The sequence below is a fragment of the Ambystoma mexicanum genome, chromosome 7p, assembly GCF_040938575.1.
Source record: "Ambystoma mexicanum isolate Mex_15411 chromosome 7p, UKY_AmexF1_1, whole genome shotgun sequence".
NCBI lineage: Eukaryota > Metazoa > Chordata > Amphibia > Caudata > Ambystomatidae > Ambystoma > Ambystoma mexicanum.
Window position 1 is genome coordinate 815,792,296 of NC_090939.1, and position 27,614 is coordinate 815,819,909.

The 27,614-nt window shown below is 43.4% G+C and overlaps 1 protein-coding gene across 4 annotated transcripts in view; it reads right to left on the reverse strand.

The window, feature by feature from the left end:
- Positions 1-27,614, reverse strand: part of PHKA2 (phosphorylase kinase regulatory subunit alpha 2) — an 840,998-nt gene that overhangs the window by 346,866 nt on the left and 466,518 nt on the right. For all 4 annotated transcript variants that reach the window (XM_069636956.1, XM_069636954.1, XM_069636955.1 and 1 more), the window contains exon 18: positions 26,604-26,682. In XM_069636956.1, coding sequence (XP_069493057.1) covers positions 26,604-26,682 — 79 coding nt within the window. The remainder of the gene's footprint in view (positions 1-26,603; positions 26,683-27,614) is intronic.

A 27,614-nucleotide genomic window follows, 5' to 3' on the forward strand; every position in this document is an offset into this window, starting at 1 on the left:
CTCTGTTCCCCTCCCTTGCCTCGTCGCGTCTTGAAACACTTGTTTATAGGCGCGTTATAAATGCCATATCATATCATATCACCTTCAGATCTTTTTCTGTTGTACAGAAGGTACTGGTTTTGTTACGAACGTCTGAAAACAAGATGCTGTCTAGATGGCATGGACCATACGATATCCCAGAGAAGACAGGTCCTTGTAACTACTGGGTCTCCCAACTGGATAGACGGGCTAAGACCGAGATATATCACATTAATCTGTTGAAAAAGTGGAGGGAGGATCCAGTAGCATCCATATCTGTAGTAATAACTAGCCGTCTAATGGAAGGACCGGAAGAGAATAACTGAATTCCCTTATGTCTTCCACAAAATCAAAAACAGGACCTCCAAGACCTGCTGGAACTATTTCCGGACGCTTTCAGGCATGAGCCTGGGAGGGGGAAAAGGGGTTTTTCATTATATCCGTACACCTCCAGGGTAGGTCATCAACCTGATCCCCTTTAAGAGGAGATGTTAGCCTCTGATATTACAGAACTGTCCCAAAGTCCCTGCTCCTCTCCACAAGTCCTTGTTGAGATTTTGCAACTATTTGTGAAAGGTAAACACGTTGTCTCAATTTGATAATTATCCCATGCCAAGGATTGATGACTTGATTGATCGGTTGGGCTCCGCTGTTTACCTATCCATGATTGATCTGACAAAGGGCAATTGGCAGGCGCCAGTCAATCCAGACGACAAAGAGAACACAGCTTTCTCCATCCCTATCAGACTGTTTCAGTTCAAGGTATTACCCTTCGGACTTCATGAGGCCACCGCCATAGTAAGACCTGGAATGAATACATGTACCATCTTTATCAAATAACAGGGTATTGTGTTATTTTAAATTGTAATATTTAGTTAGGATATCATTATTTGTTAATCTATCTTTAGAAGAATTATTAATTTGTTGAATTTATATGTTTGAATGTTGTTTTTACTTGAATAAATAAATAATGAAAAAAATAAAATAACAAGGACCCTGAGAAAGGCAGGTCTTACCGCTAACGCAAAAAAAAGTGCCACCCTGCCCAAGCCGCAGTAAAGTACTTGGGCTTCTTTGTTGCAAGCGGTCTTGTCCAAGAGCAAACAGAAAAGGTAAAGGCCATACAGGAAATCCCAACACCAAAAACAAAAATAGATCTGAGAGCTTTCCTTGGGTTAGTGGGGTGTAATAGAAGATTTATTCCCAACTATTCTTCTATTACGGCTTGTCTTTTGACAAACCTAGACATGTCTAGCCCCAAAAGCTTACATGGAATCAAGCAGACCACGTTTTACTCAACATCCTAAAGCAGGTTCTTTGTAGTGAACCAGTCCTAAAAGTAGCTAACTTCAATAAGGAGTTAGTTTGCAGATGCTTTCAAGGTTGGGTTAGGGGCAGTTCACTCCAGGGAATATATTATTGAAAACCCTATTTTTATATTAGCCGAAATCGCTTTCCGATGGAGAGAAACTATGCCACAATTGAACTTGAGGCCATAGCTATAAAATGGACTGTGTCTTACTTACGGTACTACTTTACAAGGAGGACATTCAGGTTCTTTATTGATCATTCCCCACTAACATGGCTCACTCTCAAGACGGGCACTAATGCATGAGTCATGCGCTGTATTTTGGACCTAGGGCCTTATTGTTTCAGTATAGAACACAGGAAAGGAAAAGATCAAAGGAATGTGGATTACCTTTCCTATTTCCCAATAGGTGTAGAAGAAACCAGCAACATGAGGGGAAGGGTATGTGATGAATCTAGCAATGTCATCACTGCCTCTCCAGGGAAACTCTCTTTGCATATGGCCAGGGAAAGGCACCCGCTCCTGACCCTGGGAATGGCTATCTGACAGAGGATCATATGGAGGAGACACGCCTCATGGGAGGGAGGTGGGCTCACTAGCTAGAACATGGAATCCCCCTTTGCACTCAGGGTATGACACTAGGCCCTTGACTTCCCAATCGCGCATGACCTATTGTAAAATAGAACTCAAACATCCAATCCGCACTGACAATCCTCTTTCATACCCTTATAGTAAAAAGACTGAGATGAGGATGAGCACTAGAGCAATTCAGAGCACTGAAGCCGTGAAGCCAGAGATGCGCTCTAGTTGTTGGATGGATCCGATAGGTGCTGGGATGTTTAAAAACATCAAGTGGCAAGGAACATCAAGCACCACCACTCACGATGTAGGTCAGGAAACCGAAAGGAAGCAAGTTACAGCAAGAAGCAAGAGAGCTCCTGCAGGCGCTGTCACAAGAGGCTCGGAAGCCGGAGGTTTGCAGCATAGAGGCCGAGAGAAGAGAAAGCTGTGGAATTAGGACCGAGGCATGACGGGTACCGGCGAGCCACTGGGAGAATTACAGACCACAGAGAATCCTGAAGCAGCCAGGATAGACCGGTGAGCCCAGAGAGGGGAGTTGGGATGCTGGTGTGCTTCATGGCACATACCACACACCATTAAAGGAGAATTGCATGAAATGGGTGAACCTGAACAAGGGAGCTGCAACGCCTAGTCAATTGTTGAATGAACAAAGTGAAAGAGGGTAAAAGACCCAATGGTTGAATTAAGAAAACATAAAAGCATGGAACTGTTACTCATTGAGAAAGTCCTGGCAGGAGAGTATACTAGGCAACCTAATTGCGAGTCTGGGACCTACACCTGACTATAAGTGAGCAAACTGAGAACGTTCTGGCAGGTTAGTATACCAGGTAACCTAATTGTGAGTCGAGGACCCGCACCCATGTACAAGGGAGCAAATTGAGAAAGTCCTGGCAGGAGAGTACACCAGGTGAACTGATTGCGAGTCTGGGACCTGCACCCAATTGTATTAAGATAAGTGTTTGGAAGCAAAGGAGGAGAGTGTTCCAAACCGATAGGGCAGGGTCTGGGACTCACTCTCGTGCTAATCAAGAATCGGCATGTAAACTGAGGAAGTCAAAAGGGGGAAGTCAACCTCTTGAGTGTGTGAAATCCAGGGCAAGGGACTTATTCCTGCTGGACTTGATCATTGCATATTGTGACAAAGGGAAGGGAAACAATCCCCTAGTGAATACAACATTGTGAACTGTGAACATTTCAACCAGGGGAAGGAAGACATTGCCTCTGGTATGTTAGAAAACTCTGGGGAGCCAACAGAAGAGGAATAACTTCTTGGCATTGTGAATTGTTTGTAAGGAGACTGAGAAACTCAGGGGAAGGGAAGAATCTCCTGAAGATTGTGGAACTTTGATTGTTTGTTTCCTTTTGCACCTTTTGGAATTTTATGCGAGAACTCGGAAAAGAGCTGCAGACGATCAGTTGAAAGACTATATTCCTTTTCACTTTATCTAGAGTTTAGCGTGCAAGGGTTAAGTTAAGATTTGGATACAGGACGGAGAACTTTACTTTGGATATTTTGTTGAGGAAAGCTAACAAACCCCTCATAGAGATAGGGCAAGATAGGATTTCTTCCAGTCCTTTTTTCATTTTAATAAAAGTCTTTATCAGCCGCCACAATGCACTTGTATCCGAGTCTAACTCCTGGTTCCTTACATCTCCCAGCGTATGAAGGTTTGGTTCAGTGTAGCAGGCACAGGTCCTCTGAAAATGTGCCCAGGTAGCGGGCTGAGGGCTTTGAAAAGGCCAACCTCTCCCTAAACAGGTCATCATTAATTCTTCCCTATGTCCCAGAAGGTCCCAAAGTGAATCCAAGTAGGAGTGTGCAACCTCATCTTTTATAGGCAAATGTCTACAGGTGTTTGAACAAAAGCAAGCCTGCATTCAGGGGTCCAATCCTTGCCTTCCTACCCAAAGTGCTTTGTGCTAAAGGAAGTGCAGGAGACAGGAAGGAAAGAGAAGCCCATAGAAAAACAAGATAGCGGAATCCTTCCCAAAATGTGCTGACGTCCCTCTGACTACACTAACCTCACTTCCCTTCCAAGACCCATAGCATCAAGTGCTCTTTCGGGGGTCGATATAGAAATTCAGGGAGCAGGAAGGAGCTCCTGGCTATCAGGAATTTATTCTGACCAAGAGTTACTCCTCATGCACCAGCAGCTATTAAAGTTTCATGAATGAGTTCTCAGGATGGTGTACATTTGATTGCTGGCTTAAATATCTTATACAGGATTCCTGTTACACCTTTTATGTAAATCCACAGACACATACAATTAATGAAAGATACTTATATATTTATGCCACCAGTTGGCTCAGGGAGCCAAAAGTAGCTCCTGATAGCTGCTGTTATCAAGCTAACTAGGGTATTTTTAGCAATACCCTGGAGCTAAATAGCTCGCTGCAATTTCAGACCCTGCCTTTGGTATGCAAAACCCTGGTGTGGGGCTAGTCCTTTTGTTTAGGATGTGCTCTTTGACCCATTCTTCCCACGCTGCATTGCTCCCTCGCTGTGTTCGCATCCTCTTATCTTCCCCTCAAACATTTTCTTCCAGCACACTAAGGTCTGGACACCCCTTGCAGGAGCACAGAAGACCCTTCCATGGACAAGCCTAGGCACTTTGATACTCTTAAGGTGCTGATTTGCTGTAGTATGAAAGCATATTAACGTAACAAATCAAACATTGTTTGAATGCCTTCATTTTCTTTTGATTCACGCCCATCACAAAAGTCGGTGTTAGCCACATGCCGCCACTTTCTTTTTGTTTCATCTGTTTTTTATTTTCCACATGGTATAGACAAAAAAACAAAACAACATCAAAACATAGTTGGTACAGTGCCACATCCGTTATAAGGCGACATTCTGCATCCATACTGGTGGAAATTGCGGAAGACTGCATATAACATGGCATTGTAAAACAAGCTAAGCCAAAGCCAACGCGACACAACCACCCATTCAATCCTCCACCCTATTTCCCTGTATATTCTCTCTGTGATCTTCACATCACACAACATAATGAAGACTTTGCATGCAACGTTCCAATGATCCACTGGGCTGTGATTGGTATGACTGTCTTGATTGCCCCTCTTTGATTTGTTTCACAGTGTCCGCCAGGTTGAGTCCAGTTATCCTTTCGTTGTATAGGAGGTGTCTGTTCGATGCAGATCCCTGGATCAGATATCCCTCCTGTGGGTGGGGTACACTGCATCTCCTCTCTCCCCGTCACCCCGCCCGCCACCACCACATATCCACACCTCCAGAGAGAATTAGTTGATCAATGGCATCTGCTCAAGGCAGCCTCGCCATCAGTTCACGTTCCCCATCAGTGGCCTTGAGCCGACTTCAGCTCTGGTTACCCCATCCCGGCTCCTACGGGCCTCCCCCTGCCTGGGCCTAGGTCCGTAGCCCCTCAGCTGCTGGAGCCTCATCAGATATAGGGGTCTACTAGCTCCTAAAACTGATCCGCCTGTGCAGAGCTAGATTGACGCTTATATGCAATACGTTCCAGAGCACAATCTTTGGCGTGTTGGGTTGTCCATAATGTTTTAGTGGGTGGGGACTCTGCTTCCAAGTGGAGGACTATCAGTTTACGCTCAGTGAAAAGCATTATCCACATAAGTCTCTGATTAAGTGTGTCACCGTGTCAGTCATCGCTACCCACACCAAAGAGCCTTGGACCAGGGGCCAGTTTTAAGGTAGAGTGAGACTTGTTGGTGCACCATGCGCCAATATGCCGCTAGCCGGGGGCAAGACCAAAGCGCATTGCTCATGAAGCCCACACACCGCACCATTGACAGCATGTCTGTGCTGGAGTCAATCCCATCCTATACTCCTTAGCAGTGCTATAATACATTCTTTGGACAATTTTAAATTGGATCTCTCTGTTCTCCGGTTGAGGGAAAACCCCAGGATTTCAGTAAAGTAATTGTATAGGTCCCTGGCGTCTAATGTCAATCCCAGATCGCTGGACCATGTGCCCGATAGAGTATGATATCTGCCTACGTTACTGGAGATACACATGGCATAAAGCATGTGCAGGCGCTGGAAGGTTGTCAAGTTTTGTTCCAGTTTCAGCTTGCATATGGAGGGGCTGGCCTGGCGGGATGCCTCCGAGGTATATGTGGTAACCAACGCCTGTAGTGTTCTATAGCAGAGCCGGTCTCGCTCTTCTAGGCTCAGCACCTGGCGTGCTGTTTGAAATGTTATTACGTCCACCCCTTCGTATATGTCCATAACCTGTATCAGTGGTCATGCTGTGTCTGCGGTGCAGCCTGTGATTTAGCCCATAAGAGAGTATCGCTGTATGCTTATCCATGCTTATCCATGATGGTGCCAATCTGACATGTGGTCTGCCCGTGGACCTGCCGGGCTGACAGGCACCCATGGGCAGACTTTGCAGTTTGCCGGTCCGGTAACTACGGTACCAGCAGCTTACCGGTACCGTAGTTACCAGACCGGCAAACTTATGATGATGCCCATTGAGTTTCTGGGGGAAGGTGTCATGACCGCAGCCTCCAAGGAGTCAGGTTTAGCCCAACTGCCTCGGAAGCTGGGTCACAACTTAATTTCCAGGCACCCATCGGCTCCCATAGGGGCCTTATGGACCTTGTCCTGGCGCCAGTGGCGCCAGGCTCATAAGGGGACCCAGTCCCGGCACAGGACGTGCCGGGCTCATGATGTAAGGAATGGTGCTTGGGTGGACCTACCTGCTGCAGACCATGCTGCTCACTCACCTGCAGGATGAAATCCTCATCCATCCATGGCTGGAACTACTTTACCTTCTGGGTGTGGCCAGCACCACTCCCTGGGACTGGATACTGGAACTATTCTGGAAGCTGGGACTTCTTACCTGGGCGAGGCTGCTGTGGAAGGAGACACCTAAGCACTCCAGTAGGCTATTTAAACCACGCCCGATCAGAGCAACGTGCTTCTAGTTATTCTGCAATATCAGCAGGACGCTCACCATGTCAGCTCCAGAGAATCTGCAACTTCTGCATCTAGGGAAGAGAAATCCGTAATCTTACCTTCTGAAATACCATCTTCGTCATCTGCAGCATCTGAGAAGGGAAAAGAACACCAGGTTAGCACGAGATAAAAACCAGCGCAGCACTTACCCAGTCCATCAGTGCATCTCAAGCCACGAGCTGCAGCTTTCCATTTTTTGGCACCCTGTGGAAGCAAGGACATTGGTTAGTAAACCTCCGTGAAACTTTCCTTTCCTGCTCTGCATTCTTCTCGCCTCCGCCGACGCTGCTACTCGCTTCTGCAAAACAAAAGGACTTTATTAAGAAATACAAGACTCCATCTATACGCACGTGTTTTGGGCAGCTCTCATCTTTCTCACTCTTCGGCGCATTCCTCGCCATCTATTTTTCTACCCAGCTGCTTCTGCAACCTGAAAAAGGAAAAGAGACTTTAAGAAGTGCTTTTAACTTCGAATTGACATTTTCTACTTACTTGCCTGCAATACCTTCGCCATTCCATCGCTCTCCGGACCTCCATATTCAAGCAACCGCCGTTCGTGCTGCTAACAACGGCCTAGCTCCAAATCTTCATCCTCTGCGACCAAGAGGCTGGACAATTAACCAGTGAAGTAACTGGCTTCGGCGCCCCTGCACAGACGCAGGATGGAGAGCTCCGCTTTCACCTACATAAGGTGAGCACATTTGGCCTACAAACTGCTTGGGAAGTACTAGGAAGGGGAGTCAGCTTGCCCAGTCAGGCTTATATATCCTTATTAACCCCTTGCTCTCATAATTGCAGACACCTCACCCTTCAGATCAAGGTCTCAGTGAGGAGAGGGCCTTTCCAGGGTGGCATTCGAGGCCTGCGCGTGACCCTAGAAGACTCCGAGAACCCCCAGCCCAGACCTGCGCCTCCGAGGGATTCAGGTGAGCGTTACAGAAGGTGAGGAAAGGGAGAATGCCCCTGGGGAGGTACAGCTGAAAGTGGGCCTTCTTGGCGAGGTCCGTGATGGGAGAAGAGAAGGAAAGAGAGGAGTCGAAGATGACACCAAGGTTTTTTGTCTCACAGGAGGGTGAGGATAGGGTGCCCATGGAGGGTGGCCAGAGTGAAGGAGGGAGCTGGGGTTCCAATGAGAAAGATCTTAGTCTTACTAGCATTAAGGCAGGGATCATTAGCAGTGCACCAGGCCTGAATAGCAGTCAGACAGCTAGGAATGAGAGAGGAAGAGGAGGTAGCAGTGGAGGGAAGCTTGAAGGAGAGCTGTGTGTCGTCTGCATAACACTTGAAGTTAGGAGAGAAGGCAGAGATAAAATGGGCTTGAGGGGCAAGGTCAATTTTGAAAAGCCATGGCGAGAGGATAGACCCCTGAGTGACACCACAGATGGAGTGTGAGATGGAGGAGAAAAAAAAGGGCCCAGTTGAGCCTGCGAAGGAAGGTCGGTCCGAGAGGAAGGAGGTCAACCAGTCCAGAGCCAGGTCTGTGATGCCAAGGGTATCACAGAGCCAATTTATAAGGGTATATATATTTATAATATCCCTTATATGGTTAAGGATGGATCCACATCCTTTTGATAGGGTCCCCCAAGCCCTGAATATTAAGTGTCACAAATGTCAGTGCGGCCATCCTTTCCTATCACAAGGGTCTACCCAAAGCGTACCCCACATCCATTCGCCAACAGTCTTACTTTTTAACAGTCCCAGACCTCTGAGCATCTACATAGAACCACCGCCAACAGAAACACTAACCAAAACAATAATACTAACAGGTAAACATAGGGATCAGTTAACAATCTCCCAATGCATGGCTAATACAGCCCATACGTGAAGATGGACAGGAGGGGTCTGCGGTCTGACTCCCTTCCCCACATATTCCATCACCCTCATTGGGGGGGGGGGGGCTATGGAGATCTTACCACTACGGTACATAGCAAGGATGGCTGGGAGGCCAGTGTGGGCCATGGATGGTGAGCACTGCGCCAATGTTCATCCCAGCAAATGCACAAAGTTAAGGTTTGATGTCTGTGCGCCACTTCGCTGTCTGATGTGGGGCCCTGACCCTGCGGTAATATGTAATTGCATAGCGTCTTCAGGTTGGGTATCCACTACGGCAAGGAACGAGCAGAAAAACTCTCCATGTTGAGTGGCTGATCAAGTCAATTTGGAGGCATGAATCCTGTTCCCAGGTCCCCTGTTTGTTCACTTGACTGATACATTGTGTCCTTTTTCGTGCCCCGAGACCTCTACCCCACTTTTTGCCACCTTCCCTGTAGCCTGGATCAGCATTGTGAAAGTGGCGATGGCCAATTGGCCTGTGATTTTTCCGCTCCAGCGTGGGAATATTCAGTGGTTACCAGATCGCGTTGTTGTAGAAACCACCGGGCCTCTTTGGGGTCCTCGAAGGAATGCCACTTGCGCTCAAGTTGTATGCATCACATGGCCGGGAATTTGAGGTAGTAGTTATGCTCTGTGCCCTTGAGTGCATCAAACAGTGGGTTGAATCCCTTTTGGTGCTGTGATACCTCGAGGGAGTATTCGTTGAAGATCTGTATGCCTGTGGTATTGACCCGCACCGTTCCTGCAGCCCTGTATGTCTTATGGATCACCAGTTTGAGTTGGAAGTTTAACAATCTAATGGTGATTATGTGTGGGCGCTTTCCAGCGGCTGGTTGGCGATAGGGACACAATGTACCCTTTCGATTATGAAGTTTTGTGGGTTGTCCAAGTGCAGCTTGTCCTGAAAAAACCCGTAAATGTACGCCTCCAAAGTAGCACCCTCAGTTTTCTCCGGGAGGCCCACCAGGCAGAGGTTATTGCGCCAAGACCTGTTCTCTCGGTCTTCTAATTTGGCCTAGGTGCTGCACCTCCTTGATAACAATGTCCAGATCAGCCACATCTGATACTCCCCGTAGGGGATGTTGTGTCTAATATGCAGTGGATCTTGGATTGCAGCATGTAAAATGTTGTTTCCTTCAGTAGGTTTAATATATAGTGTTGAATTAATTTGATTGTTGTAAATGTACAGTTCAAGATCTAAAAAATGAATCCTCTCAGTACTTTCCTCCAGGGTAAGTGTTAGATTGTACTGATTGTTGTTTAAATATTGTTTAAATATTGTTTAAATATTGATGATCTCTAAAAATCCGAATTGCAGAACATATCAGAACGATACGACAGAAAGATAATCGTTACCCTATAAGCAAACATTTTCTTTCAGAACATACTGAAGATCAGATTAAGAATATAAAACCCTTAGGCATAGAACATGTGACAAACCCTAAAAGAGGAAGCAATAGAGAAAAACTCTTACGGCAAAGAGAGGCCACTTGGATTTATTTTATGGGACAGTTGCATATCAGGTTTAAATTCAGATCATGAACTATGTCATTTTATTTAAGAGTTTTGCTCTAATATCATGCATTTGCGATTAATTGTGCAGGAATATTTGTCACTGTTAAATACATTACATTTTTCTGGGATATTAATTTTTCAATTAAAACGGTAGAGTATTTGGGATTACACATTGTTTATGGTGAATAGAAAGCAGAAAAATATAATATTTGCGAAGAAACCTATATAGCGCGAATGAATTTGCAAAATGTCAAGAAATCCACTCTTCCTAATCATGGTACGAAAAGATTTAGAACTTTAGCCCAATCCAAAATGGAGGTTGCAACGTGCTAACGCTAACGTGGTGGTAACGTTTCATCACGTTGCAACGTCACAATAAAAGCCAGCCATTTGGGAGAGGCCCTAGAAGGTGGGTCACATTCTCTGACACTAGCAGTGACTCTGCAGGGGAAGACCAATATCAATCGGGAGCCCAACAACACTTTAGACCTAGGGGCCAAAGACATTTTTTAGGGAGAGGCCCCTATCAAGGCTACCAAGGGGACCCCTACAATCAGCCATGGGACACACGGGGAGGTCGGAGATGGCAACGATCACGCAGGAGAGGCCACAACCAATAATAGCCCCTGGCAATTATCCGGCCACCATTTCGGAAGATCAAACTATTCCAGTTTTTAACTTATCAGATGTAATACTATCTGACGAACAAACCTTGCTTCTTACTAAAGGCCTTTCCTTCGTCCCCACTCACAGGACGGATTGGTACTCTATGGAAATTGAAATGAAACAATTCTTCAGAAAAATTAGATTAAATAACTTCTTCCGTGAACAGGGAGAAAGTGAAACTATAACAGACACAGGACTGAGGGTGCCATCTACCTTTACTCCGTCAGACAATCAGGTGGCTGAGGAAATTGTCTTATTTGAGAAATGTGTCCTGAATGACCTGAAAAGACTTCAGAGTACAAATCATCAGGTCAGAAATAAGCTTTCGAATAAAGAGCAGAAAGCTCTAGAAGAATTAACATCTAATCCCAATCTGATTATTAAACCTGCAGACAAGGGGGGAGGGATTGTCCTTTTCTCCTGGGCACGTTATAATCGCATGACGCTGGACCTTTTGGAAAATACCCAAAGCTATGGGCTACTGAGGAAGGACCCCTCACCAGACATCGAAAAAGAGATTAGGGATGCTACTCAATATGCAGTAGATCGATCATGGATAACTAAGGAAGAATTTGAATATTTGAATCATTCAGAGAAGAGGACTCCCTCTTTTTACAGTCTACCTAAGATACATAAAGATCAAATACAGCCACCAGGTAGGCCGATTGTGTCTGGCTGTGGCTCCATTTTGGAACCCTTGTGCAAGTTCATAGATGTATTCTTGCAACCAATCAGTAAACAGACAGACACATATCTAAAAGACACTACAGCAACTATAAAAAATTTTGAGGGAGAGCCATTCGACATAGATCAGGACTTTTTAGTCACGATGGACATCACTGCCCTCTACACAAATATCCCACAGGAGGAGGCAATAGAGATAGTTCATCTCTTTCTTATACATCAGGCAACCCAACACAGGGTCCCAGCGGCTTTCATAGTCGAACTAATGACCATTGCATTACAAAGGAATTTTTTTGTCTACTCAGGACAATTCTATTTACAAAAACGAGGCACTGCCATGGGGGCGGCCTTTGCCCCTAGCCTCGCGATTCTATTCATGGCCGCTTTTGAGATGATCAAGGTATCAGGAGACAAAGTTATATAGCAGGTGTTAGAAATGTGTGGTGTAGATACTCTCAGTAAAAACATTAACAGGGACCAAGGATGGTTAAAAAGACAATATCAAATTTTAATAATAGACAATTCATTCAGATTAAAACCTCAATTACATAAATAGATTAGTAATAAAGCATTGTCATATCCCATGTGCAAAGGCAAAAAATAGGGAATACATAACAGGCTCGATGGCCAGTTGGAAAGATGTTGTAACACTCATACGACCACTCGGGGGTACTTTTCAAAGTAACAGGGTACCCCATCCAGGTATGGATAAATGTGTCATCAATTATACTCTCTGTCTAGGGTTCAGAGGTATGTCTCGACATGTTTCTGTTCCTAAAGAGCAAAGTGTGGAACATTCATCAGGAGGAAGTACATAACAGTATCGCCTATTTAACAATTGGGATCGAGAGCCAAAATGCCATTACAGTATCATAGCACCTGCAAGAGAATAAGAACAACAATCATCAAAAAAATTCACTATTAAATAGTTGTATATTTTGGAAAGTTCAGTGTATGAACTGGGCAACTATTAAGGGGACATAATTACCTTATAGTGTGCCTGTGGGGGCTCTCTACTAACCTTAGTAGGTATAGGGTAGTCCGAGTCTCAACCCTAAAACAACAACAAAGGGATAATAGCCGGTAAAATAAGCTATAACCAAGCCTAGTAGTACTCAAAAAACAAACAACAGCAACCAGAATGGCGAAGGACACTAAGTATCCAGATGAGTGTAACAGCGTGAATTAGGAAAATTTCCCTGGTAGATAACCCCCATGCCAGCAATGGGTGCCATTAACACCCTGTAAAAGGGACATAAACCCGTGATGGAAGACGGTGTAGGAGTCCAGGTAGTGACCAAAAAATCATGCGAAGCAATTTAGAAAGAGTATATATCACTATGTGATAATGAATAGGGAAAACACCCATGTGGTTGGGGTTTATGAGTCAAAATGACCCTGGAAAAGAATCGAAACAGACTAGCATAGAGTACCGTGATAGCGGTGATAAACAGGGTGCCCTTGTAGTCATAGATACAAGAATGTAACGAGGGATCATACCTTAAGACGACCAACCTAGTGTCGTCGGGGGCGATTCTTTACTCTCCGCACTGTAGATAAAATAAAATGCAATAGAGACGTGCGGTAAGCTCTATGGAGATGCGAAGACTACGCAACCTCTTTAGTAGGTAAACGGGTCATGGAGAGCCACATACTGTTGAGCCCAACTCAGTGCGGTAACTTACCCCACGCGGAGGAGTGATAGGCAAGCAATTATATCGCTCGCGAGGAACTCTACTAGGTGTCCGCTAGCTGCATGTTGCTGCCGATGCAAGTTCGTAGTAAAGGAAAACTCCGGCTTAGTCCTACTATTATGTTGATGTATATGGAGGCGAGTATTGTAGGAAAGTCGAACACGGCGGCCATCATGAAAGGGAATGATAGACACAGAAAGTGTCAATAGGGAACATCAAACTGAATATAAAATTGAATCCCTAGATGTAGAGCGTGTCCCAATAAACTAGTGGTGTTCCCCCATTTCGAAGATTACTAGGAATCAATGGGTGCAAGAGTTGTAGTGGGCTCACTGGGGAACCGTTAGTCCTACTATTATGTTAATGTCTCTGGATACGAGTATTGTAAGTGTGTAGAACACGGCGGCCATCATGCAAGGGTATGATAGACACAGAAGGTGCCAGTGGGGAACATCAAACTGAATATATAACTGAATCCCCAGATGTAAAACGTGTCTCAATACACTAGTGGTGCATCACCGTTTCGAAGATTACTAAGAATCACTGGGGGCAAGAGTGTAGTGGGCTCACTGGGGGAACAGGGGATCAACGAGTTACACGATAGAGGTGCCAACATTAGTATCAAAAATTGATAGTAAAATTGTAACAATATTTACACAGATCAATAGCAGGGTCATTATATATTATGCCAATCAATCGACTCGTTGAGTCCAATAACATCACTGTGTAGTGTGAAGATCATCTTTTGTTCCAATTTCAACAATTTCTTTTCTCGTGCTGTATTTTTAAGTCCTTTCACAACCAACAGGATCGTCCAGGTGAAATCCTCGTACTTGTGTTTCAAGAGGTTGAAGTGTTTCACGAGGGGGGCGTTCTCAATTCTGTTCTTCAAACAGCTCCGATGTTCCATTATGCGGGTTTTTACTTTTCTAATAGTCTTGCCGACATAGTGTAATCCACATCTACAGGTAATCATGTATACAACAAAGTCAGTGTTACAATTAGTTAAACTTTTTTGGGTCCAGGGTTTTGAAAGACCAATATCAACTTCTTTCGTTCTCATGGTTAATTTACACACGCCACATGAGCCACAAGGGTAGTGTCCTGTGGCTTCTGGGAGCCCCCAGAGTGAGGTTAATTTGGGTTCCAAGGTATTGACCAATTTCAATTTACTGTTACTCACTATATTGCCAATAGTGGTACTTCTTTTGTAAGCGAAAATAGGCATAGGAATCGGTTGAGTTGAGGTTCTGAAGATTTTCCAGTTTTTCTTTATGATATTGGTAATTTCAAAACTCCGGTTCGTAAAAGTATTCACACAGACAATCCTATCCTCTTTAGGTTTCTTGGGTTTGGGTTCTAGCAACGCCTCGCGGTTGTTATTAAATGCCCTTTTAGCTGATTTGTTTATTAGTTTTTTGGGGTAGCCTCTCTGTCTAAGCTTCTTACTGAGGGCTGCCGCCTCAACCTCATAGGTGTCTTTATCCGAGCTATTTCTTTTTAGACGGAGAAATTGTCCAAAAGGGAGGTTGTCGCGTAGATGTTTAATATGGTGACTAGAATAATCCAAGAGAGAGTTCTTATCCGTGGGTTTGTGATAAGGTTTTATTTTTAAGATCCCATTAAGGGGGTAGATGGTTAAATCCAGAAAGTTAGTAAACTCATTACTACAAGTCATAGTGAATTGTAGATTGGGATTAAGACCATTGAGCCAGGTGAAAAAATTGTTAGCATCATCCCGTGAACCTTTCCACAATACGAGGACATCGTCAATGTAACGACTCCACTTGGTAATATTGTTGTTGAAAGGGTTACTGATGTTGTAGATATATCATTTCTCAAATGTTTCGACATAGAGGTTAGCCACACTCGGGGCCATCGTGGCCCCCATCGCTGTGCCTTCAATTTGTTGATAAAATTTCCCATTGAACTCAAAGTAATTACGTCTTAAAGCGAGTTCTACACACCAGAGGATAAATGAGGTGGGTACTGGGTCATTATCTTCTCGGGTCAGTAATATTTCTTCAATAGTATCAAGTGACGCCTGTTGAGGTATGTTAGTATAAAGAGAAACAATATCCAAACCTATAAGTAGGTTGGATAGAGGGTCAAACTCGAGATTTTCATAGCTGTTAATAACATCTCTGGAGTCTTTTAGATAAGATTGCATCTTTTGTACGTGTGTTTTGAGATAATGGTCCGCAAAGGTAGAGAGTGGTTCCAAGACAGAGTCTATACCAGCTACAATGGGACGACCAGGAGGGTTCAGAAGAGTTTTATGGACCTTAGGCAAGGTGTAGAACGTGGGAATGCTAGGTTTCTTATTAACAAGGAAGTCTGCTTCCTGTTTAGAGATCCATTCCCGATCTTTCGCTTTGCCCACCTTGTCAGCAACGAGATGTTGCAGTTCAAGTGTAGGGTCATGAGTAAGTAGGTGGTAGTAAGAGGTATTGCTTAGTTGTCTTTCACATTCATCAATATAATCTGATCGGTTGAGAATGACAATCCCTCCTCCTTTATCCGCCTTCTTAATGACAATCGAAGGGTTAGAGGATAGAGAATCAAGAGCTTTGCGTTCCTGATTAGATAGATTGTGAAAGGTTCTACGGTGTTTAGCTTCAAGGGCCGTGACCTCAGTAATAACTTTCCTTTCAAATACTAGTGACTCTGGAGAGAAGCTTTGGGGAGGAGGGTAGAATGTTGATGGATTACGTAGCCCAGTACAATTACTTTTGAGATGAAACATGTTCTCTCCGAAAGTAACATCTATAATCCATACATTAGAAAGTGGTATAGATATATAGATGATGTTATTTTCATTTGGAGAGGAAATATTGAGTCTCTACAGGAATTTTTTGCCTATTTGAATTGCCAACATAACACTATCAAATTCACGATGCAGTATTCCAAATTGACTATCAATTTTTTGGATTTATGCATCAATGTGAAAGTTGGACATTTGGCCTGTAATTTATACAAAAAGACCACAGATAGAAACACTTTTCTACACTTTAAGAGTTTCCATCCCAGATCTCTCAAAGAGAACCTGCCTTTCAGTCAATTTCTTAGACTCCAAAGAAATTGTACTGAGATTACTGACTACTATTCACATGCTAATAAATTGGCCGGTGAGTTAAAGGAACGAGGATACCCTAAGAAACTGGTAACTCATGCATTAAAAAGAGCAAGATTTACACCTCGTGAAAATTTATTGGAATCAAACCCGAAAATACAAAACAAAGACCGTATAACATGCGTTACGACATACAGCACACAATCGTTTGCCATTAAGAAAACCCTTTTGAAGTATTGGCCAATTGTCAGCAACTGTCTTCAAGATAAAGGCAAGCCTCTGTTTGCGTTTAAAAGATCGAGAAACCTGAGAGATCAATTGGTGCACTCCACTAGCCATGGCAAACCCAACATAAGTCATAGAATTCTTAGACCCCTGGTGGGTCATTTCCCGTGTGGAAATTGCCGGGCATGCAAATACACCAAGAAAACACCCCATTTTAAAATTGGGGAGAGAATATGGGACATACGCTTCTTGTCCAACTGCAAAACAACGAATGCAATTTATTGCATCCAATGTCCATGTGGACTGAGATATGTGGGCCAAACCACAAGACCAGTTCATATTAGGATCAATGAACATCGATCCAGGATTAAGTGCAAAAATCATCAAGCACCTATGGTGTCACACTATGTGGCTTTTGCCCATAGTGCTGAGGACTTACACTGGTGGATTCTGGATACTGTCAAAAACAGTTCCAATCCAAAGAGAGCACTGAATGATAAGGAATCTAGATGGATCCATCGGTTACAAACTTTGGATAAACGGAGGGGACTGAATGAGGAAACTCCGCCATGTAAATTTCTACACTGACTTTGGGGACCCCTTTGGGCTCAATTTGGCCTTTGTTGTAGACCATTTTGGAGAATAGTTTCACTTTCTTCTCCCTTCCTCCTGTGCCTTTAGCCACCCGTATCCCGGGATTCTGTCATTCAGACAGACTTTGGCTGTCCACCTGTCCTCATGTGGCCCCAGCAGTTCCCTTTTCCACCCTTTGTTCACAGATGGATTAATAACTGGAGTTTTTCAAAACTGTACTAAACGGACAGGACACTGCCAGTTGTCCTCACAGGCATTATATATTTTCATACTACACAGCCCCTTATCAATTCTTCGCCTTAATTTATATGATTTGGTGACATCAACACCTTTTCTAACTTGTTGTTTAGCCTTCTTCTTTTTGTTTTTGTTTTTGAATTGCAGCACTGAGCGGGGTGTCATTCCCCGCCTTGGCCACTACCATCACAATGGCGCTGTTCCGGTAACCCGGCAGCACTTCAAGTTCCGGTTTTTGGCGCTAATGCGGCTGCTCCAGCTGCACGTCTCCATACTCACTGGTCCCCCAGCCACTCTAAACACAACTAGGATACCTTCGGCCCGCTAGTGGATACGCCCCGGATGTGTGGCGAGCACCACTGAGTGAGACGCTTGCCGGGCACTAACGAATCCAGCAGGCCGCCAACAGCCAGGAAGACGGCCTTTGCCGTTTCGTGTTCTCTTTTGATCTGGATGTCTGTCTGCAGAGTGGATCAGAATGCTCTCGCCCTAGTCGCGAAAGGGAACAGGGTGAGCACATGCTTTCTTTTACCCTTACCCTAGAGAGCTGGATTAACTTAATAGTACAATCATTGGTTCTATACAGCGCACATGGCGATTTAACACGCCCTCCCCTTTTTTTGCCTTTGTGTCATTCCTATTGTAGAGACACATAGCTCAGACGAGTATCCAGCTATTTAATGGCGACATGTTTATTATTTTTTTATTTCTGCTATGTATTTCAAGTACACTTGTTAATTCCTGTAATTCTGGACTTGGATTACAGAACGATATCCATCTCATATGACACACACTTGTGCTTCCTTCCAGATTAGTGAAGTGTGTCTACACTTGACTGGGTCCTCCGGCTATTAATACCTTCCAGAATCCTGATATTCTTCAATCTGGCAATAATACATGCGGCTTCTTACCTTTGTTCGATTGCCCCAGTTGAGGTAAAAATACTCCCTAGATTCCGAGCACTTGACTCTGGCTTAGGGGAGATATCGCACCAGCGGGTGACACAAAAATGTTCCCATATCTGACTCTATGCAGCATATTTGGCTTATTTATCTCGGCTTACTCTGGCACATGATTGTTTTCCTGCTTGATCTATTATCTATATATTGCAACATTCTCTCATGGTGCGGGACTATGCACATATTGTATCTTGTCATGAACAATATTGTTTATTAATTGTCTTTTCACCCTGTGCTGGGTTTTGGGTGCCTTTTCTTTTTTTCTTCCTTTTTTTCTTGTTTGGTCTTTTCCCTTTATATCTATTATTTAAATAGATACTGGCTTGTCTTTAGGTTTTTAATAATTATATTAGGTTGGATCTTTTAATCTTCCTAAAAATTTCTTTTAATGTTAATTTTTGTCCCTCTTTCATGTCCAATTTGTTTTTGCTTGCTTTCATAGGGGCTATAATTCTTACACATCTGACTTTTGGTCCTGAGGAAGGCGTTTTCTGTCCAGATTTCTACGCCGAAACGTATTTCAACTACATCTGCCTGACCTTCTTTGGCTAACTATGTTGACCATTGGACTTACATTTGCTAGGCCAGTTTGCTTATACGTAGACCTGAGCAGTACTGTAAGAAACAGCAGACCAGTGTGAATATATAAGTCTAGTTTACACTAGTTATCTATTCCTAAAACCCCATAAAGGAACAATAATTGGTTTTTGTTTCTTTTTGTCCGGGGTTCCTTTGGCGAATACATATGTGGATTTTCAGAACCAAAATAGGTTGAAAACTAAGCAATGTAAATTCAAAAGATGATGAAAACTAAATAATGCTATAATATCCTTTTGCCATAGGAATAGAATATACCTTTTTTTTTTTTTGTGTTCATCCACAACTTTTTTGTCCAAATGAAAACTTTGACTTATGGGGTCTCTTTGTCAAAAATGTTTGTATGGTCTGTTCGCTTTATGTGTACTTAACTTTTTATTGTCTTCTACGGTGCATGATTAATTCAAATGTTGATATTTTGATCAAAGGATTATATTCAAAATAATGCATCTTTTGAGAAATGATAATTTTTGTGTAAAATGTCAGTGAAGTTTTTGCACCAAAAGTTGTTTTATGTTTTCTATTAAAATAATGAAAAATTGTAGCTAAGATTCTGGTCAATATTCAAGTGTTAAATCTATAGCAATGATGATATGATCACTTGCTAACTAGAGGTAAAAAACACAGAGCCAGAGTGAATGAGGACACTCTTTGGAACCAGAAAATGGGAGGCCCTAATGAGAGCGATCCTCCAAGGGAAACCTTGTGTTAAGACTTGTTGACTAGCCTGTGGCATTTTTCCTGTATACTACAGTGTGGTATACCAGTTGTTTGCTTTTTGAGGTTGGAAAAAGTGAGGTGAGTATTGGTAATTGGTATACCATATCACCTGCATTTTACACCCTGTGGGGTCATCATTTTTTTCTTGTTATGGTGAATAGAAAGCAGAAAAATATAATATTTGCGAAGAAACCTATATAGCGCGAATGAATTTGCAAAATGTCAAGAAATCCACTCTTCCTAATCATGGTACGAAAAGATTTAGAACTTTAGCCCAATCCAAAATGGAGGTTGCAACGTGCTAACGCTAACGTGGTGGTCACGTTTCATCACGTTGAAACGTCACAATAAAAGCCAGCCATTTGGGAACAATGTCATGCAGTTCCAAGACTGCGCGAATTACAAAACAGTTGTATAGATAAATATGAAACGCCAGCGAGGAGAAATCCAGGTAAGGGCAAGGAAAATAGGGGATAACAGGAATCCATGGCCCAATTAGCCATAAAAGCTCATTTTTTGCTTAATTTTTGTTAATTCACTTTAGGAAATGTGTACCTAAAAGAAAACAAGGATAAATTGACAACTGACGTCTAACATTTAAGAATAACGGTTATCATCCCAACGAATGTTGACAGAAAATTCAAATTCTCATGGTCACTAATTTAAAGAAGTAGCTATTTCAGCATATCTGAAAACAACACAGTATTAGAAAAAGCGGATTTCTAATTTTGATAAGTATTTGGACAATGTAATTTTGTTTATAGTTTTAAGCATTTTGAAACAGAGGATTAGCACACTAATGGAGAATTTTTGTTCCCTTTATTTTACAGATTATCAAATGCTTATATAATTTAAACCCTCCTGAGGAACCATTGATAGAAAAAGGTGAAACACGTGTCGGGGGCTATCAGTGATGTTTGAATCAAAGTAAAATGATGCTATTATATTTTGAAGACACAAGAAAGAATAAAATGTCTTTTTGGAGCGCTTATCAAAAGTGTTTGTATCCTTTAATGTATATTTGAGCTCTGTGCAGCCCTTAGAGCAACAAACACAATTGCAAGCAGCACCAATAAATCAGTTGCTTAGAAAAATCACAACAAACTATAAAATATTCACCGTAAATTGTCAGCAAAGGCTGCTAAATAATTTGCATCCCACATCTATGCAGCGAATCAGTCTTTAGGCGTGCACTACATGGAGAAGTGCATACGGTGCTGTCATTGGGGCTGATGCCTCGTATTACAAAGTGTTTGTCTTGCACTCTGCCACAGGATTTTCAGATGCTGTCAAGCAAATCCTGTATGTCCTTAGCAGGATAGCTGGGACTGTGATCCGCTGAGTGCCAGGGCCCTGGTGTCTCGCACACGCTCAAGTTTTGCCTACTATGCGCATGGACATTTGTATTTATTGTCGGTTTTCTGCTTCTTTTTAAAAATGTCGTCTCCCTCACACCTGTCAGCGTTCATAGGTTCAGCACCATTACCTATTCACTGTTCCCTCGTCAGCCGCCAGTCGCAACCCTTGCACCATACACCTGCTTCAAAGGTAGGGCCTCTGAGGCCCGGCATCTGCTTCTGGGGTGGGGGAGTCAACAGGATGTTGCCGCTGCCACATGGGAGCCACAGGGGACCTCCTCACAGTCAGTGTGCACCCCACACCATCCGGGGATGGTCAGACTGCTCTGTTGCTCTTCTCGCGCTCCCAGAGGTAGCTCCAGCTGTCCGGGGTTGCAAAGAGGGTGTCTCAGCTCCCCTTTGCATGCCAGCCTTTGGTCCCCAGATGTAATTGCAGTGTCTGTACCGAATGCTCAGCGGCACCCATCGCTGGGACGTGGAGCGCTCTTGTGGCTTTTCGTCCCAGGTCACTCAGCACAAGGATATTTCTGCATAAGTGGCATGAAGGTGCGTGGCCGCCATAGGCCTGTGTTGTCCAAGCCTCCAAATTTCAGGCAACGGGCATCCCAGCGGGCCAAAGTCAGGTTGGTTCTTCTCTGCCAGATCAACCGGCAGCACAGCTCATCAAGGCCTGCTCCCACTGCTGTGAATACTGACCGAAAGTGCTGTGGCCATGTGAACGCAATTATTTTCCTCATACTTCCATTAAGGCTTATCGTAGCACAGTCCTGCATATATCTTGCATAGTAATGTCAACAAACAATCTTAGTTCATTGTTTAAAATATGTTTGAAATGGCTGGTGTGAGAAAGAGTGCATCAGTTTCCTCTGGATCTTGGAGAGAAAATGTGTCACTAGAACTCAGGTGCTAGGCAAGAGACTTTACACTTCTCATCAATGATTGTGACACTGGCCTATAGCTGTGCATTAGATTTCATTACATGTTGCATGTGAACTACTAAATGCCACTGTAGCTTGAACGTTTTGGTTTCTGACCATCTATGAAAAATGTCTGCAACTGAGAATTTTCCAACCTTTAGCATTTTGTAACAATAGAGACAAGGTGATTGGCAAACTTTGTTACAAGTTGTCACTGTGTGTGCATGCGTTTGTAGCACCAAGTTTGGTAAATGCAATGTCTCTATTTACCTCTCTAATCATGTGTTTATGTGGCGGCGTGACGCTGGCTGGCTGGCCTGCGAAATGTACTTTGAGAAGGACCTGCCTCAAGACACTTTTGAACCTGTGGAGTTGTTGTAGGGCCTTAAGGGGGTGTATGGCAAACTAGAAATGAGATCCTAGTCAAATGGGGGTTTTGCCGCTGAATGACTATCCAATCTATTTTTGTCTAAGATGCAATTATGACCTGGGATGTGCTTAAGGGAAGCTTTCACAATTATGATGATGCATTACTCCAGCCTGAAGGGGGAGAGAGACTTGGGGGAAGAGGAAGACCTCTTCAAGCCATAAAAAAAGTTTGCTAGCGGAACACAGACAACCCTGGAGGCTAGAAGAGGTTCTCAGAAATGATGGTGGAGGCCAGGTACTACAGCAACCATGTAGACGGTTGGTAAATGAGTTGATAGTGTGAGGATTCAGAAGCAAGGAAGAGCAGTATTTGCCAGAGCAATTGCGCCCCGCGACATAGCACCCTTTCTTATTCTGCACACATCTAGTGTGGTGGCCCAGAGGACTGTGGATCCGCCAGAACTAGTGGACGATGGAGAAGAGAAAGGTAAATGCCACCTAAAATACTATTAACCCTTTAGAGGGCTTGTCAAATGAGCTGCAACCTTGCATAGTGCAGTAATCACCTCTCCAACCTCGACTTGGCTGCATATTGGTTTTAACCCTCGTACAACTTATAATAACAACTAAGAAGTATTTGTAATGCTCATTGTGGGTCCCACTGCAGATGTGCTCCTTTGTAGTCAATGAACCTGCCGCACATGCACAAGCTCACAAGAATCCAAAATGGTAGATCCGCATTTTAAAGCTGTGGTTCAGCTTCCTTGTGGATCCCACGCTGCGACATATACTACACCCCATGGAGGGTGAAAGTAACCAATCACACACTGGTACTAATACTAATACCTATGTATAAGCCCTACTCCCAGGCTGGCACCCAGGGAGGAACGGCAGAATATAAAAGGTGCAGCTAAGGGGCAGAAGGGTGGGCGTTTGGAGAAGGTTGTGGCAAAAATTAGGAGCAAGTTGGTGGTTTACAAAGGAGGCTGAGGAAAGAGTTTGGAGGGTGGCAGAAGCAAAGGAGACTAGATAAAAGAGGGGGAGAAGGAAAATCAGGAAAAGGAAGGGGGTGGACATCACATGGTCGTAGTAGGGAGACAATATATTAGGAGGTGGTAGGAGGAAGACATCAGTTGGTGGTAGAAGAAAATGATGGCGCATTGGAGAAAGGAAGACATCAGGATGTGTCAGGAGTGAGAAATCAGAAGGTGGAAGGAAGAAGCAATCCGGAGGGGGTAGGAGGGAGGTATCAGGTGGTGGCTTGAAAATGTCCTTGGGAGGACATTATAGGCCAGGAGACAGCACCAAGGGCTAGTGAGGTAAAAGTCAGCAAAAGCTGGAAGAAACAAGAGGGCATGCTTAGCCCCAAGCAGAGTGTAGAGAAGCAGACATACACATCATTTATAGAGCCCACCCCCTAACCTCTCTTATACTGGTAGAACAGCAAGAAAGCACTGTGTATGAGAGGTACACATCGAAGGTATGAGAGACGACATGCACTCAGACGCCCGTACCTAATGTACCTTCCGAACTGAGACGGTAGACATGAGTCTGCAGACACCGCTGGACATAGAAGACCTATAAGTGAAGTCCGACAGATGAAAAGTGAGGCCACTAAGAAGAGAAGATAAGTGGACGCACTGGAACTGATGAATGAACATTTAAAGAATTAAGATGTGACTGAAGTAACAAAGTAAACACAGATGTCATTATGAAGAAAACCATATGCACTGAGCAGATAAGTAAAAAGAGATGCAGTAGATGTATATATACACAGAAACGCAAGGTAGATAGGACAATGTAGAAGCTTGCTAAAGTAGGAAATATAACGCGGGTAAAGCAGCCATGTTGTGAAAATGGACATCAGCATTGTATAATAGTAAGTGAGAAGCCCCGAGAAGGGAAACCAAGGAGGCGGAGCTGACAGGCGCTCAAATACAGATTTGTGCAGAGCAAAGGATATTTGTTTGGCTCACGATCAAGGATGCTGCAACAAGAAGCAACTGCAAAGCACGAAAGGAGTTGAAGAGGATAAGCCATGTACGTAGGACATATTTCTCTTAGATTACACAAAGGAGTGAATAACTATGAATGCCAAGTATTGTACAATCGAAGATGGAGAAAGCACATCATGCAAGACGGTGCAGCCAAATCTCCAGAGGCCGAGGCGATTGATAGCACTCAATATAATTGAATCAAATAGCACTAAATAAAAGGACAGAATGGACAAAATCATGGTCTCCTCACACGTGGTACGAGACCAGAAGACAAGGCCTATTCATAAAGCTCCAGACGAAGATAGCAATGTACATTCACTCTCTTTAAAGTTCCGGAGAAGAGAACAGTCAGCAAGGTCAGCTTCAGAAAAGAAGCCTTGGTTTAGGGCATAACTGATGAGAGATGGTAGGCTAATTTGCTAAGGAAGGTAGTTGTCTGACGTACTTCCCTTGCACCTGGGTTTCATTTACATACTGTAAATTGGGTTGGTAAGAGAATGCCAACCAGTCATGAGGGCCTATGTGATGGTCGACTATACATTGTTGCCGAAGCCTATCCGCTGCTGTTGTTATGCTGTTATCAGTATTGTACATAGTTAGGGGTAGTTCAAGGCGTGCCTACCAGATAAGGGGCAGCCAATGATGGTACTAACACAGATGCTGACAATTAGTATATACGTTCCTTTAAACAATCCCTCCCCCGATACGTTTTTACTAATTGCGACGTAGCATGACATCATAGTTGGTGTACATCAAGGTATAAAGCCTTTTGAATAATTGAAATGCATTGAGAGTGTGTGAGCTATAATCTGTTTGTTCACCAGGTTTCCCAGCTTTATTTAACTGACAATAAAGTAGAATTTTTCCATATTCTTTGAGTCTGTCCGGTTATTTGGGCCCCACATTATTTATGTAGTAATCCCATTTGGCACTTGGAACGCTCCAGGTGCTAATGCACAAGAGGGTAGGCACAAGAGTGATCAGAAGGGGTAAACCTGTGGTGGGAGGAGGAATGAGCAGGCAGTGTGGCATCAAGGTGATTCAGAACTAGAACAGGTTGTGAAGAGGAAAGAAGCAGGGCCTAGGAATGAAGGGGACCAGGCACTCTTAGGCTGCATTGTGGAAAATGTATGGGGCAATCCCAGATGGCTCTCTATTTAATCAGAAGTGAAACTCCTGTTATATTGTGACTCATGGAAGAGAGCCAGCGATTTCTACAAGTAGGAGTAAAGGTGGTTGAATCCCATCATCACCGAGATATAAAGAGATATCCTTAGGGTCTGGAAGACAAGGAAGAAACCTACTGTTAAGGACTTGTTAGTTGAGTTACAGATTTTGTCAAAGTATGAAAAGGTCTCGTTGAAAGCTAAAGGAAAAGAGGGAGATTATCTTACATTATGGGGACCATTCGATGCCTTATATGAATAAGTGACTAGAGTGATGATGGGAAGGTGGAAGAGAGGAGTGAGAGGCCCCCACCTCTTTTTTTCCCTTCTTTCTGTTGTCTTTTGTGTGGTTTAGTGTATTTTTGTGTATATTACAGATATTGTATTATTTTTCGCTATTTACATAGGGGGGTTATATCTTGATATATTTAGGGGTAGTAATATAGGTATTCTGGATATTGTTTGATGGAATATTAATAAGATGTTTTTGTTGTGTTCATTTTCTTCTATAACATTGTTGCAACTTATATGATGGAACTATGTTTTGTTGGCAAACTAATAAAAATATTTTACAAAAAAAAAAAGAATGTGGGAATAGAAGCCAAACCCCCAAATCCCAACACTAGCGTGATAGAAGGAACCACTTGCCTGGGGCCACAGAGAAAGAGTGCACACAGGGATCCAGCACACAGCCTGAGTCCCTTTCTCAACTACACTGGCTCTCTAGGCAGTCCTGACCATGGATTGAAAACGCAAGGTGTGGGGAGGTCTTAGAGAACATTTCTAGAAATAAAGACTAACCTAACCACGCACATTAAGGGAAAGATAGCCATGTTATGGCCCCCCACTCTATTCAATACAAGAACTGCAGCAGCTATGTCTAATAAGCACCCTCATCTTACCCCATGGTGTACCCTTTCGTCCAATTACGAAAAGGCATGTATGCTTTCACCTTTTGACAGTACATATGCTTGCCATTCCAGCTAGGTTTTCACTGCACACATTTAATAAACTTTGTTTTGCATGACTGTACAGAAAGGTTGTTGCATACTGTGAATTGTTCATACTTTATCGACACATTTTCCTGCCTATCACACTAAAATACTTCATGTGTTTAGTTTGAAAAAGTTTACCTAGCTCCTCCAAAGTATCCATCTTCTAGTTTTCTTACTGTGGCGAGGATTGCAGGATCAATATCAGAGCCGTCCTCATCTAAAAGAAATTAAGAAAGGCATGGCAGATTTAACTTTTCAAATAACTGGTCTTCCAAATTCATATTCAGAGAATATCTAAATAATAATTCTACTTAACAGTTTATGTAAACTCTGATATCAACCCAGTACCCATTTGACATGGATATGCAGTAGTTGATATCTAGTGTGAAATCAAAGCAAATGAATATCTGCTCCATCAGGAGTAAAAGAAGACAGATAAATTGGACCTTCTGCTAGTGGAGGCAGCCTCGTCTTCTAATAACATCAGCGACATTAGCTCTGTGAAACTCCACCTTGCAAAAGAATACTGTCCTCCTTTTATGAAATATGCTTTGTTGACAAAGGAAAGAATGATGTATGCTCAGTACCAAACAGCCACTATAGCAGCGTGTAATTTTGAAAGGGAAACAGAAGAAGAAATGGCATTTGGGTGCCATGAGAGAGTACAGGGAGAGGTCGGATGGTTGTGGAGGGGGTGCTGACCTTGTTAAACACAAAACAAAAAAGTAAGAATGGGATACAAACATACATACAATGTACACTAAGAAGTTTCAGGATATATGAACAATGTGGCAACATGATCAGAGAGGCAAAAGATAAGGAAGGTGGTGTGAGGTGAGGTATACACATTAGGGGACCTTCAAGAGGCAGGGATTTAAAAAGTAAAGCAATACAATGTTTTGCATGGGTGTCCCTAATATCACCATTCAGTAACAGAATTAGATCAAATAGGTCAAAAAGCTAAAGCCAAATGAGTTAATCAAGTTAGCTAAAGGGCTGGCATACAAAATAAAAAGTATAATTGAGAGGGCCAAGCCCTGTTTCACTCTGCAGGTCTGCGTGTAGATTCGAAAGGCGCAGTATAGAGGGGCAATGAGGGATGCTATTCAGTTTCTGGTAGAAACCCCATGGCCGCGGTACAAGTATGTT